The sequence below is a fragment of the Megalops cyprinoides genome, chromosome 15 (assembly GCF_013368585.1).
Source record: "Megalops cyprinoides isolate fMegCyp1 chromosome 15, fMegCyp1.pri, whole genome shotgun sequence".
NCBI classification, from domain to species: Eukaryota; Metazoa; Chordata; class Actinopteri; order Elopiformes; family Megalopidae; genus Megalops; species Megalops cyprinoides.
This window is the reverse complement of record NC_050597.1, coordinates 13,721,836-13,737,607: the sequence shown is the minus strand read 5'-3', so window position 1 is coordinate 13,737,607 and position 15,772 is coordinate 13,721,836. Positions and strand designations below refer to the sequence as shown.

The 15,772-nt window shown below is 39.3% G+C and overlaps 1 protein-coding gene across 1 annotated transcript; it reads left to right on the top strand.

The window, feature by feature from the left end:
• The first annotated feature begins 3,440 nt into the window (after positions 1–3,440).
• Positions 3,441–12,913, top strand: LOC118790439 (lysophosphatidylserine lipase ABHD12-like). Its single transcript, XM_036547351.1, has 13 exons — positions 3,441–3,613; positions 3,846–3,967; positions 4,079–4,184; positions 4,289–4,408; positions 6,106–6,136; positions 6,228–6,273; positions 6,627–6,756; positions 7,473–7,514; positions 7,916–7,991; positions 9,007–9,089; positions 9,361–9,439; positions 10,662–10,786; positions 11,153–12,913. The coding sequence occupies exons 1-13, from the start codon at positions 3,495–3,497 to the stop codon at positions 11,178–11,180; spliced, it is 1,107 nt and encodes a 368-aa protein (XP_036403244.1). The 5' UTR covers positions 3,441–3,494; the 3' UTR covers positions 11,181–12,913.
• The last annotated feature ends 2,859 nt before the right edge of the window (positions 12,914–15,772 follow it).

The window sequence follows — 15,772 nt, the reverse complement described above, 5'->3', positions numbered from 1 at the left end:
TTGTAAAGGTAACATGCTTTGCCTGACATAACAGTGGCACTCGAGGGAATGGCCATATTTCATCGTAATCCACATTTGCCTTAATTATTAACTGCAAGGCCAAATCAATGCTATATGCAGTAGAAATGTATCTGTTTTGATTTGATGGACAGTGTAGACGTTCCTCTCCATGAAGCTGTAATATATCAGCCTGGTTTGTCCACCGGTACTCACATGTTTTCAAGAACGGTGCTGTTGTCACTTCTTTTTGGTCCTGTTGTCACTTCCTCTTGGTCCAGATGTAAACCTGATGAGTCGACCGTCAATCATGTTGAGTTGGGAATGACTTAGATGCACAGACATCACGCTGTGGATTGAATGACAACATTGTGTGTGGGAATGCATCTTTTTCTTCCTGAGCAAAATAAAAAAAACACCATGGATTAAGCCTAAACAGAGTAAAGCTGTGTAGCATTCTAATGGAACTATGAAGAACAGAATCACCACTGTTGTACAATTGTAAAGTCACTGGGATTTGAATAAATAAAGGAGTTAATGTCTGTCTCTTCATTCTAGTGCTGGATTTCAGAAAGATGATATTGAATTCTGTTATTTCCTAATGTAAACATGTGGTAGTCTCCTCTTGGGCTATCACAATTATCACCCAGGTCTAAATCTGAGCCAACACTCAGTTGCGAAAGAGTTTTTGATTCACACAAAGGGGAGAGATAAGCTGATTTTCCTCTGTGTAATGTGTTCATGAGGTTTTCCACACTGGGTTTGTAAACTTTCTGCAAGATGATTTGTGTGGGACCAGAGAAGATTATATACATGCAAGTACCAAGTATGGACACATACTGTACCTCTGCCAGCAATCTAAAGAAAAATAAGAATTTAGGTGAGGAACAATTCAGGATAAGCACATAAGACCCAAGTAATTGCCTGTGGGATCATAAATGAATTTAATCTCTAAAAATGTATGAAATGTTCTACTAGATACAGTTAGTGTCCCATATAATATATCTGTCTTAAGCATTGAGGATTAATTTAGGAATGATTTTTTTTTGTTTGTTTATTCCAAACACCACCATTACATTACAATACAGGTGCAAGCAGTAAAGAATGGGCCCTGACCATAGAAACTGAAAGGCATATAATGAATGCCTGCAGAAATGCACATTCATACTACATACATTGGACCTCTGGTAGAAATAGCTTATCCTGGGTTTGAAACGGCAACCTCCTCGTCGCAAATGGAGCTCCCTTCACCGCTCCCCAGCACAGTTTGTGCCCTGCCATATTGTTTAAATTAAGTCATGGATTTTAGCTGAAGTTTTTATTATTGTTAAGACATTTCATTAAATTTCAGCAGTCTAAAGATGTATGGTCTTTTAAGTACACCTGTAAATTGAATGACTCATGGCTGACATATTTTTAACAAACTTCAAATGTGGTAGAGAACCCAAAAGATTATTTATGCTAAATTTGTGTAAATCTATGGCAGTTCATGACAAGATGACATCTGAGTGTGGCATGGAGTACCAAAATTTCATTCTTTTTATTTGATACAATGTTAAGAGTATGGTTTCGTGTGTCTACTTGCCAGCTGTCACACTGGTTGACTCAGTGGTGAATGAGATCCACTCATGTTTTCCGCTAGTTTATTGTTGTGGAGGTCATGTTGTTTCACATCGAAATCAAATGCTCAAAATTCAAATTCATTAAACATATAATATCTGATGTCTGAGAGCCCATAGATAATTTATACACAGTTAAAACAGAGTTTTTGGTTTAAGACTTGTTTTTGCTAACAGCTTTTTCAAGGTACAAGGTACAAAAAGTTATATTATGGTCATATGCAGTGTCCTCCATATTTATTCTTACCGTTGACTATGGAACAAAAGTATGCAATGAAAGAGACGATGTATACATCGGATAACTTTTCTGCTTGAAGCTGTAAAAAAAGGCTACATATTTCTGGATTTTACTCCAGAAAATCAAGCAAAAAATTTATTCATTTAAGTAATCTTTTAAACAGTATCTGACAAATCTACTTTTGCTTACTGGAACTTTGATGGTAGCTTCTGGAATGACACAGAGCCTTCCAAAGGCTTCCTGTTTCCATGTGATGTAAAATAATTAAACACACAGAGGCCATTCATCATGCAATATCATAGTTAAGGTCAGAGAGTTATCCAAAAACTATGGGTGAATGGTCATAGAGCCTGGAGACCTAAGATTCAGGGCTCTGTGTCTCACAGTTAATTACTTTTTAGAATGCCATGATTTGCCCACCATGTTGGATTTTGTGATGAAATTAGTTGACTTGTGGATACCCAGAGGGGTTAATCAGATACAGTACATGTCCCTCTACCTAGCAACAAAATTAAAATCATTGTCAAGCAGTCAATTCAGAGTCTATGGCATTTTTTCTATAACTGACAAAACAGTAATACTAAAGATAATTACTAATAATGATACTAATAATGATATGTCATTCAGAGGACTCTAGCACTACTGTGTGTGCGGGGAGTGACCAAATCTCTATACCTGGAAAAACAGACACATAAAGGGATTAGTTAAACTGAGAATGGCTGAATTGAGCAGCATCCAGTCATGTGTCGCCTTGACGTTTTACACATCCATTAAATATAAATAAAATAAAATCAAGAAAAACGAGATTAGTTAGGCTTTCACACGCTGCAGTGGGATGCATGTGAGTCACGTGACAGTCAGTCAAAAAGTTATCTCCTATTAAGTTTAGCCATCCCATACGTGCTGGAATGGTTTAAAATCCCCTACGGTTTAATGCCTGTTATCTATTGAATATATTTATTAGCTAGTCACACAGTGGGGCCACAAGCCGTGTTCCTCTTGGGAAATAAAATTGGGAAGATTCAGACAGCGCACAAAATATTTATATTTTATATTGTACTTCATAGTTGTACTTACTAAACTACTTTCATTTCTTATTGCATATGCAACACTTGATTTTGATTTGTCAGGCCCCATTGTCGAGAATGAGAGAATATTTTAACTGCACAAATAGACCTACGCCCAGCTTCACCCTTTGCTTGTATGCATTAATTAATTTATTATTCATTTATTTTCAACGTTTATTTATTTATAAATAAGTCAGCTTTCGTCCTCAATATACCCAGGCCACTTCAATATGTAAAGGACCAATTCAAAACCAACAGATGAATAGTTCTATTATATACAAAGAAGCTAGTTTTCGATCATCACAACTAAAAATCGTTAGCTCTGTAGTGAACTGTGGGTTTTCTAAATCACGAACAAACAGAAAATATAAAAGTTACGCCTAATTCTGAACTTTTATCCAATCACATGTAGACGAAGTTAATGAAACACACCGGATCCTTGATTTGCCTGCTTCACCTTTCACCACAATATCTGTGTGACGTCGTGGACTCCCGTTGCTGTTGACTCGGCTAGTTATGCTTTCACAATCACTGTCACTTTTGACAGCATAGCAATGCATATCTAATGCAAGCATGAAGAAAAGAAGTAGCCATGGGCGCAAACATACGCCTGCTGATAACGGGGAGAGTAAGACCACGGGGGGGAAAGGGAGGGAGGTCGAAGGGAAAGTACCACGATGTATCCAGTCGAAGTAAGTGGCTAGTTTATGTGGTTTTTAGCTTAACGTGACATCCAGGCTAAAGAACATGTCGCAAATGATCATTGTGTTGCTGTAGTTTTGAATTGCCTAAATTCATGTCAAGGGTGAAGCTATTAAGACCGTTTTGGATTCAGTTAACATCATTTAATTTATCCACGATGGAAGTTTGATAAATCGTTATTTCGTTGTGAAACGGTTTTGATTCTTCTATTTTATGTACCAGTTCCGGGTGGTTCATGAGGATCAAAAAGGCGCTCCTCGCGCTCTGCATTGTCTACAGCTCCGTTCCATTCGTCCTCCGCCTGTTTCCAGGGATATTGGCGCATGTGGTGTATTCGCATACCTGTGAGTTCAACCTTCCGATACGTAATATTTCGATCTATTGACTATGATTTGATTTGACATTGATTTGTGCTGATAGATTTTTATAACACTGTCATTTTTCCATGTATGCAGTCAGAGTCCCATTCTTTGTGGACCTCGGCCGTCCTGCAGACCTCTCTTTGAACCACACCGTCAACTTCTACCTCACACCAGAGGAAGGGGTCACAGTAGGCGTGTGGTGAGTGCTAAGGACAGCAACCCCCCCCCCCCCCCCCCCCCCCCCCATATGGGGCTAAGTATAGTACCTGAGAACCAATGGTTCATCTGCTTTTCATCTTGTAGGCACACAGTCCCTGACAGCCGATGGAAGGAGGCCCAGGGAAAAGACCTGGCGTGGTACCAGGAGTCTTTAAAAGATGGGGCCCCCGTTATCATCTATCTCCATGGTAATGGGGGCACCAGGTAGGCGGAAAGTGCTTCTGATGATAACCACAGGTGGTGTGCACCCACACTGTCCTGTGAAAATGTAATTATAGCTAAACAGGGAGGATGGATATCCAGTTATCTGCAGTGGAATGATGCAGGCCCTCGTAACGGCAACATATTGTCAACTTGAAAGTGAGTGTCTATCGCGTGTGAAAGTGTGAAATTACTGAATTTATTAAACTTCCAAATGGTACTAAGGAACCTGTAATTTTCAAAAAGCCTTCAAGTAGTTTTGGTCAGGTCAGTGTTGGTGAACGGCTACTGCATACAGTGTAGCAAACTCTGCTTTTCGTCAGGCAACACTGAAGGGGGAAAATGAAATACTGCTTAAATGGTAGCATAGCACCAAAGGGCAAACATAACACATAATTTCCATATGTCGTATCTTTGTATAAAGTTTTGCTTCTCAAGTTTAGCATGTGGTACCAGCAAAATTCCAGAGAAGACAATTGTGGAGGTTCTGTTCAGTCTCAGTTGCTGTGTCAACAAATTTGTTAGCTAGATGACAGTAAACTCTTCATGTGAATTTCATCCAAGTATCAAACAGAAACATGTCAATATTGTTCTTTCAGATCCACAAAGAAGACAAGTCACATAAATTGAGAGTATGACTAAGGATCTGAGAGTGCCCCAGTTTTTCTGGGGTGACCTTTGGGTAATATTATGTAGCTGAGTGTGTCAACATGGCCAATTTTAATTGACACTATAAAATGAGCTTGATGGGACTTGTACCAGAAAATAAATTTAGCACCCAAGGACAAAAAAGTGAATTAAAAAAGAGAAGTGCATGTTTCAATAGAAATGGATTTTCAAGTAGGTTGTTTTAAAAAATGAAAATTTGTTAGTTTCATTTCTTACTCGAATAGACCATGATGAGGGGCACTGAACTATCACAATAATTTATTGTGATTAATTATGGTAATGTTAATCAATATTGCACGGACTTTACATGTTTTTAAGCAGTATCAATATTTAACACAGGCTGCTATATAGCCAGTGTAATTGAATATTACCCAAATATCTTGTTAGCTGCTCTTTTTTGGCAGTATGTACATGTGGCTGAATTGGATCTGGTGATCATGTTGCAAAGTGGGACACAACAGCGTAGTTGCCACTGTTCCCTTTTTACTCCCCTCTAATTTTGTTATTTTTGGACGGTGTCAGAAGTAGTGATCTGATGAAGCCTCATTTGAGTGTCACTTAGTTAGGTAGCCCCTCATCAGTTATATTAGCCCTTTTGTGCTATTATTTAAGCAATGCTTCATCCTCAGCCCTTGGTAGTGATGAAACCAGAAAGGTCAACATGTAATACTGGCTTGCTGCAGTGTATGTAGCCACCATTCACTGATAGTGTTTTGTCTAAGGTTTTGTGGTATAATTACAGACAGCTCACTGCCACTTGATGGACTGGACTTTCATATTTTTGCTGTATAGTTACCCATAGCTTATATAAATGTGACACATGAGGTTAACTCTTCTATTTAATTCTGATAACATTTGCATGATGGGTTTAGAAGTGTCTGGAAAACACTATGCCATCACATTATGTGTGCAGCACTTCCCATTGGATTATTCTGCAGCATTTACAGCAAAGGCTACCAATGACAGCCTACTGGATATGATATCATGTGTTACTGGTGTCAAAACATAAAAATGCTGATTCATTCCAACAGGGGAGTCAGTCACCGAGTGGAACTAATGAAAGTGAGTTATGTAATTTGCAAGATAATTGTCTTATTGATAAGAGAAGGCAGTGAACACAGTGAGAGACTGCCAGTGTGTCTCTGCTCTCCAGGTCCTGACCACAGCTGGGTTTCATGTCGTGGCCCTGGATTACAGAGGTGGGTCAGGTTGGCTATTTAATAGATCTCCTCCTGGCTTGGACTGTATAATTATCCTCAGGACATTGCAGGTTTAGGTTAGAGTCTTGTGGGAAGCCCCCTTCATTCAAGGTGACATACATTTCTTCCTTATATCTGATATACTGTATTCTGAAATCCTTTTTATCCATCTTTTTTTCCTTCTTGTCACAAGTGAGATAAAAGGCACAATGGTAGTGTGCAGTTGCATGCTTCAGCCGTAGTCCCCTAGGTTGTCAGTCCAATAGTTTTCCATGGCACACTGCTGTCTTTGCTTAGCGCTTGTACCCATGTACTACACCCTCCATGCTAGCAGATGTCATGGCTGCCCACAGGATATGGAGAGTCCACTGGCCATCCCAGCGAGGCGGGCTTGACCATGGATGCCCTGTACCTGTACCAGTGGGTGAAAGAACACAGTGGGAGAAGCCCTGTCTGTCTGTGGGGACACTCCCTTGGCACTGGGTGGGTAGGGAGCACCAAGACTCAGTCAGTTTCACCCTTTTTAGCTGCAGTCAGCACTGGCTGACTCAGTGATTTAGTTGCCCCCCTAAAGTAATGATGGTGCACATTGTACCAGTCAAAAGTTTGGACACTCCCAGTCATAGAAGGGTTATTCTTTATTGTTTCTTTTTTCCACATTTTAGAATAATAGTAAAGACATCAAAACTGTGAGGTAACAAAAAATGAATTATGCAGTGACCAAAAAAGTGTTAAACAAATCAAAACTGTCTTGTACTTAAGTATATTCAAAGTAGCAATGTTTTTTTTTTTTGAGGGGGGGGGGGGATTTCAAGCATTTAAGCATAAGTCTTTAGATCAAAATTTCTTTGAATGCATCTTAATCAAGTGTGTCCAAACCTTTCACCGGCACATGTTAGTGTTCATGTTAGTGCAAGCTGGCAAAATAGCACTAACAGGTTTAGCCACTAATGTACATGCAACCCTAGAGGGATTCAGCACTTGTTTACAGTGTGGTCGGGGTTAAGTTTGGGATCTTATGGGTTGATTTGCGATCAGTTGTTATGGGCAGTAACACAGTAACAAGTAGGGTCAGCACTGCAGAACCAGACACTGGATAGACCGATGAATTGTTCACATCACCTGGTTATTCACATAAATTTTTACAGATGAGGAAAAATGAGTGTTGAACTTTCAGACTTTGCTTTACTTTTCTGCAGGGTGGCTACCAACACTGCACTTAAATTGCAGGAGCAAGGTATGTTTTCTGTTTACTTTGACGCCCTCTTGTGTGTACAAATGTACAGCATGCTGTTAATTTGTTGACTGTGGCATTGGATGCGCATTGGTCAAGTCATTAATTCAGATCAACAAGATGTAAATGCATTGGAGCTCAATGCTTCTCCAGTGCAGCCCACAGGGACTGAAAGCATGCAGAGGCACTTTTTAATGGTGGTGCAGCGTAACATAGTTTTCAGTGATAAACAGAAACCGTTTTAAATGGTGGCATTAATGTAGTTAAGAGTGATTCTGTTTGAAAGGTGCAATTTCAACTGATGGTATTAAAACAGAGCCCCAGGTGATAGCTTTTCTCAAATGAGGCAGTTTGGAGTTGTGTTATAACATGAGCGATGTGTAACCTAAAGATTCTTGTGCCAGGGAGAGCTGTTGATGCAGTCGTCCTGGAGGCTCCATACACAAATATTCGAGAAGCAGGTGCCTACCATCCTTTTGGCATGGTGAGACACATCTGCCTTTCCCCAAAGCAGTTACATCCCAAAAGGAAGGATTTCAATCTGCTTGGTTTTCACTGTTGGAAATGCACATTTTCTCACAAAAGAAATGAAGAAATTAATGACCCCAGAGAATGTTCAGCAGATAGTACTGTAAATCAGTGCTCTGCAGCCAGAGTCTTTTTATACATTACATTATTGTTGGACAATTATTATTGTAAATTATGTCTCTTTCTAAATCATCTATTTCTGCAGCTGCCCATCATGGGTTTTGTTTTGTTGTTTGTTTTGTCTGAAACTTTGTGTGCTGCTTTTCTTGGCCAGGTCTCTCTTATAAAAGAGATTTTAATCTCAATGGGACAAACCTGGTGAAATAAAGGTTAAATAAATAAAAAATAAATTAAAATTGGGCAATTATAAGTTCCAAAGTTCAATGTTGAAAACTCTGATGGTGAAAATATGAATGTGTCAGATCAGAAAGGAATTGAGTAATTTCCTTAGTTATAAATGAGAATGGCAGAGTGAATTATGAATTGGCGGGACACATGTTTGTACATTTAAATACATTTAATTTTTAAGTACAGCATAAATAATCAATGTTGTGGCATGCTCTGTTCAGTTCAGGAATGACAGAACAGTGAGAACAGCAGGATGCAAATCACAGCCTTCAGACAGGTGTTTATTCGGGTAGAGTGAGAAAGTGCAAATACTCAAAGGAAGAAATGGAGAAATCCTTGTCAGCTCCCAAGAGTTCACTGAAAGAAAACAACAAAGTGGGGAAAAAAATCTGTGTTGCTTTTTCAGACTGTTTTTTACTTCAGTGCATTCTTTTGCTCTCATTCTCATTCTTAGTCTCACCTCTCGACTTAAGTCAGAATTTTGCATCATTAAACAATGACAGCATTTTTATATACAGTATTTATTACAATGCATTAAATGATAAATTCATCATAATTGATAAAGACGTCTGGTAAATGACAGTGATAGTAGTGATAATTCTCGTCTTTTTCTTGAGTTTTAGATTTACTGGAAGTTCCCATACTTTGATTACTTCTTCTTGGACACCATGGCACTGAACAATTTAGCCTTTCATAACGATGAAAAGTGAGTCATTTTTAAAATCATTTTTATTTCAGTCATATGAATGGAAAGATTTTGCAAAGCAAAGTTGTGCCACACCTTGAACCGTGATTGAGATATTTGTTGGACATTTTGTGGAAAGAGCAGAACTTCTCTGCACTGGTTTATCTCAAAAGAGGAGCTGTTTGTAAGCCTTGCATTGCCTCGCACATGCTCACAGTTGCACAGTGTTAGTCAATAGAGTGTTCCCCTTTTTAACTGATAACTTTTCAGTTATGATTCTGTATCTCTGCAGCCTGAAAACGATGCGCAGCCCCCTGCTGATCTTGCATGCAGAGGATGACCGCATTGTTCCCTTCCACATGAGCCAGAAGGTACAGGATATGGGGTGGAACACTGGCACATAGTACACTTTCCCTAGCAGAAGCTTTCAGCCCCCAGAGAATGGAAGGCCTGGTACTTTGGTGCTGAGGACAGGAACACCCTGACCCAGAACAGTAGCAGCAGACTGTCTCACTTTGATGAAAGTGGTAACACTATTCCGTCCGTTTGACATGGATACAGAAAGCCATACCCAGCCAAACGATGGCAGAAAGGTGTTTCCCTATACAATGCAAAAGAAACACTAAGCAGGCAAAAAGCATAATTTCTGCTCCATTGAAACATGGATGGTTGTTTTTTTTTTTTTCCATGACGGTGTGATGTCAGCAGAAACCTAAGGTTGTGTTGCTGCAGCTGAAACACTAGTCCTAAATCTGTTAGCACCACCTGTGAACTTTAAAAGCACAACAAGATAGAAGCTGTCTATCAAAACTTGCATACTACATACATGTATACTCGATCATATGTACTGCCAGGCATCCTGGTGATTATTTACCACAGAAAGTAAGCGCAGTACAGACAAAATTGAATTGGTATGTACTTTCATGTCATCATCATGCCGTGGTCTTTAACCTTTCCAAGAAAAAATTATCTATGCTGTTAGTCTTGATACCACCGTTATATTCAGTACATGTATCAAACATTCTGATGTATTTAAAAAGAAGCCATTAATATTTTAGCAACATTTCTCCATCATTGCATCCTTTTTTTTCCTCTGATTTTGAATAGGATGCCAGATTCAAACAGCTATGACTTCCAGGAATAACACACATTAATGCAGTGAGCCTCTATGCATGCTGCAAATTTCAGTCTTCCCAAGAACAAAACAGTGCATTTGGAGGTGCAGACTGGCTTTTGCATACTTGAGTTCTGCAGTAGTACCTCTGATGGCCACAAACTTTCATACTTATGTGTGTGGAAGGTAGTATGCACATATTTTTAGCACCATGTGTTGTTTGGATGTCATCCATTCATTTCAACCTTTCAGTCCTGCATGGAGTTTCCACATTCTTTCATATAGTTGTAGTGTACATTCCCCTCATACCCAGACACGGTCATCACGTTTTAATGCACATGCCTGAATTTTCACATTTCAGAAGGAACATCTCCATAGCAACCTCCAGCTGTGCAGAAATGCTTTTCAATTCAGTGTCGCCGAACGTTTGTCATACACCTTTGAGGAAGGCCCCTGATGTCAAGTGTGTTCCTCTCCAGCTGTTTCAGATTGCACAGCAGGCTCAGGGCTTGGAACAGCAGGTCCAGATGGTGCCGTTCAGCAAATCGCTGGGTTACTCCCACAATGGGATCTACAAGGACCCCACTTTGCCCAACATTATATGGTAAGACCCTCAACTCTTCAGTCAGCCAGACTTTTCACAGAGACAGTTGTTTATTCGGTCTGTCATCTCTGTTCCAAACAAAGAACTCATTTGCATTAGCCTTAGTTATGTGAGAGTGCTTGTAGGAGGGAATGATGCTGGCAGAGATTAGAAATGCATTGTGCAATGTGTGTTTATTGGATTTGGCATTCATGCTATTTCTCCTATAGGACGTCTTGTCTTTTTACTCAGGAAGCTAGAGTCTGATAAAGATTTTTTTAATCTCATTTAATATTTGTGTTCTTGAAGAGATTTCATATTTATTTTAGGGCATTCCAAGGCCAAGATATACACTGTTATCATCAGACACTTTTTCTTCTTTTGCAGGAAATTTCTACAGCCCCTGATGCCCTAAACCATACAAAAATGTATCAGCAATTTCAGATGCTGCAGTTCTATATCAAAACCATTTTTGACTGTCAAAAAATGTCTTATTTTCTTTATAGAATGCCTGGTATGTTGGTTCATTGTGACATTATTTTACTTACAATTGCTCTCAGTCATACTCTGTTTTGTGAAAGCCCACAAAAGATGACACACATTAAATCGCTTAAGACAGAGTGTGACTTCATGAAACCTATAATGCATGAGCTACCATTTGCTGTCAGTCACTTACTTGTTGAGAACCAGTAAAAGGACATTGAAACAAACATAGCATTTCGCTGTGGGGAGCAGTGAGTCAGTGATAACACGAGACAGTCCTGGGTTTGGGTTTGGGTTTCCCACCTATTTTTGGTTTCATAAAGCCCTACTCTTCCATCACCACAATAAACCAATTTACATTGCCAGACAGTGTTTACTGTTGTAATGGAACACAAGCCCCAAGAGATTAAACCGCTATTTTTTTAGAACACTTTAATCATTACCAATCACCACAGACTCTAAATAACAAGGAAACTCAACCATGGACATTCAACTCACCATGGACTAACTCCAACATGTAGTCATCATTATTTTCAAATGAATAACTAATCTGGGCACAACCGCATAAAAAGATATCTGCTTTATTTTGGAAGGTGCAATCAAGACTCATTTATGATCACCATGTGCAAAGTCACTTGAAAATTTCATGTTGTGTATCCCTACCTCTGAAAGCAGGCATTAATCAAACTTATGTCTAGCATGGGAAATAAGATATTGACCTTTAAAATGCTAAACCGCAGCCAATGTCTTAACATTTCATCACCATCTCATTGGCTTTGCAACAGTTTACTAAATGTTGGCATTGACAGTGATTGACATAATTACTGTTTTTTTGCCAACTGAAAAACCAGAGCCATATTTGGCATTGTGAATTTGGGCTTGCTCATAAAGTAAGGCTGGTATTTTGACCCGGAGTCAACATAGACTCCACAAGCGCAGCCTACCCAGCTCAAGATAAGAAAATAACATTACACAGCAGGGTCTTGTTGACATATTTTAGCTGTAATTGGAAGCATTATTTTTCATGTACATCTCAAGCAATAATAAAGAGTTATTGGATGCTGACTGAAATCTACCTGTATAAAGTATAATGCTCAGTTAAACTCTTCTTGCATAGCCTTGTGATACACTGCAGGACTCTTATGTTCCAGCAGTTGCCTTTCAAAAGCACAACACCTTCTGGTGACAGGGGCTAATGCAAGTTTAGGTACACATCTGCAGACAGTAATGTGATTGTAAGAGGGCAATGCACACGCTGGGGTTCTTTGGTGCTCCTTTTCAACAACCATTTTGGGGGAGATGATGGTGAGTGAGTGAGCTTTTCTTGGGAGAAAGTTATTGCAGCCTTCTTTAGATGCTGAACGCTATAAAGGGTGTTCATATCAACCAACTGGAAGTGCCAGCAATTGTACAGCCTGGGGTATGCCACTGTTTATCTACTAGATTGCTGCATTAATAGCCATATCAGCATCCTGTTCCAGTTTACTTACCTGTTCATCGTTTGTCTTGTTAAACCTGATCTGCCTGTAGACAAATACAACAATAAGCACTTGTAACATTTTTTGGCAATAAACTGAACTTTTAAGGGTACAGTGGATGATCTCCATCACTCTATAAATGATGCTGAACCTGAGTGCACATATTTAGTTTACTATTGCTGGTAAATGGTTGTATTTGCCCCCACATAAATTGTTTCCTCCTTCAGGGTCCACACTTTGTGAATTGGGTAGAGAGGCCTCTAGCTGTGCAGGGGCTAGGGTTTTTGGGCAGTAGTCCCTTGTGGCCCCACCCACAGTTAGTGAGTGGGTGTATCCTACAACTTACAGCTGTAAAAAGGACTCCCACTATTTTGTAAATGCTGTATTATACTACATTTACACACCCGAAAAATATGCAGGGCCCCTTGAGTCTCCAGAAGTTGGTGACAGAAAGTCTACCACTGCGTTTGAAGCACACAAGCTTCAGTGCTGCACTGCAGTGGGGACATTCTGTCTCTGACATGCAGGAGGCAGCGTTTGAAAGTAGTGCCCAAACTCATTAGAAGGCAGCACAAAGTACATCTGGTTGCTTAGGAATAATACAAATGCAAAACAAAAATACATTATATAATTTAAGTACGCAGCAGCACAGAGGCAACACAGGGCTTATAACCCTAATGTTGGTTAGGTTCCCAGGTGGGGCACTGCTGTTGTACCCTTGGGCAAAGTACATGGCCTGAATTGCATTAGTTTATGTCCTGCTGTGTAAGTAAAATAATGTCCAAATTGTAAGCTATGCAGGTTGCTCTGGATAAAGGTTGTATAAATTATCTATCAATTATGAACATGTCTTTGTTTTATTATACATGGAACACAAGAATTGCTGAAATCGGAAAATGAATCACATGTTACATAGATAAAGTTTCTGGCAGTACACAGATGCAGACTGCAGATAAGACTTATTTGGGTTACTTTCAGTTAGGCTTATATGAGGGGCAATCAAACACTGTCAAAGGACTCTAAAAGCAAATTTGAAAGTAAAAGGCATATGTACATCTTGTATGACATAAGAGATGCATCTTAATTCATATTCAAATGAATTCAGTTATGCTTCACCCTAATATACTTGGAGAATTTCTAAAGTTAAAGTAAAAAGCTACACAACTCGCTCCTCACTGGACTGGATATTGTGGATTACATTAATTGGCTCAGTTTACTGTTAATGGAGCCTCACATGGTTAAAATATATAGTGACTTATGATCATAAATAAATATTGAATATCAGATCTACACACACAAATAAGTTTTGTTTTGATGCCAACAAGTGTAGTTTAGTAAATGCCTTACTGGAAATTTAGTGCATTTGGCAGACACTGTTAAAAAACAACTTAATCTGTTTGTGAAGATATCGGAATGCATCCTTTTAACTATAATGAAAAAAAATATGATCGTTATGTTAGTTAGAAATTTGTACTGAAATTACAAGTCTGTCCTGAAGTTACTAATAGGAGAAGAAGCGGCATTATTTTGTAGATTTTTTTACCTTCGTCCCACACCTTCCTCTGCTGTCTCGGACCACCATTCATTTGTCATGAACTGTCTGGACCAAGCACCATTGCAGGTCTCTTCTCTGTGGCGTAGCCCAATCCCACACCCCATCTCTGCAGTATTTATATCACCTAAAATGGACATAACAAGCACAATCACACTTATTTGGCACTATGATCTACACAGGTGTACATTAGGCTGTGTAAATACTGCAGTGTACTGGAGTCCGGCTGTTGGGCTCCAGACATGACCATATGGGGAAGTGTGGCCCAGCATGGCAGTACAGCACATATCCAAAGGCAGCAATACAACAACTTCTCTAAAGAATCTGAGTGCCTTAGCCAGGAAAGAAAAGCTAATGAAGTCACATAAGATGGTCTTTGTAGGTCTGTATTAAGATTATTCCAGGGGAAAAACTAACATCTATCTCTCTCTTTTTACTTATAAAATATACATGACAGAATCTCCAGTTTTGTTGTTTTTTATTTATATAGATTTATTGATAAAAGTCTTTTTGTTTTTTAGGAACGTATATACACACACACATACTTTGAGGCTCACAGTACCGTGTCACTGAAATGAAAGGGGTCCTCCTTCCTGGTGCTCTTCTCATCCAAGTGCTGCTGACAGCATTGGGTCTATCTAATAGCCCAGTAAGGGCTTGGGTTTAATCCCTCACTTTGTGGATGACCTACCAGTTCAGTGACCTTATGTTTACAGTGTTTGACCCAATGCCAGCGTTTGAGGGGTTCAATCCCAAACCAGTTTATGCAATAAACTAATACTAAAGACCTTAAAATTGGTAGTCGCTGCTTCTGGCAATCAGAAGCAGAGGGTACTAATTTTGGCAATCAGTGTTAAGATTGCGTTAGGACTGTAGGCCCTGCCTGGCTCAGGGGGTGTCCTTCCACATCAAGCCACTTCATGTCCCAGAAATCAGGATAAGTGCAGTGCTTGTAAGTCACCCAAGCTCGTATACAACTTTCTTACGAAGATAAATCACAAGAGACAATGGTAAACTGAGCAGATGCCCTGTGTTTTGAATTAGGTAGCTTATGTGAGATGCACAGTTTCCTTGGACAGTTATGAGCAACAACCATTTTTAAGTTTAAATGCTGGTACATGTTCTGTGCTAAATGGTCATGCACACGCACTGACTAAAGATGATGACCTGACCTCTAAGTGCATCCCAAGTTCTACTCTAATACTGCCATCATTCTCCTGTCTTGTGCTATATTAATTCATATAGCTATATAGTATCATTCAAACCCAAAAACTGCGATACAAAAAGAAATGATATCCACAAAAATGCTTTGAGAGTACACAAAAACGGCCATTTACTCACATATATAAACCAAATAATCTATACAAGTTTGCAAACTTGGCACAGTGAAAAAATGCAGGACAAAGTACACAGCAAAGAATTTATTAAATATTAGCTAGTATGGCTTTGAAGTTCTTTGAAGCTCAGGTTTACTTTGTATGAGGTAATGTGTTC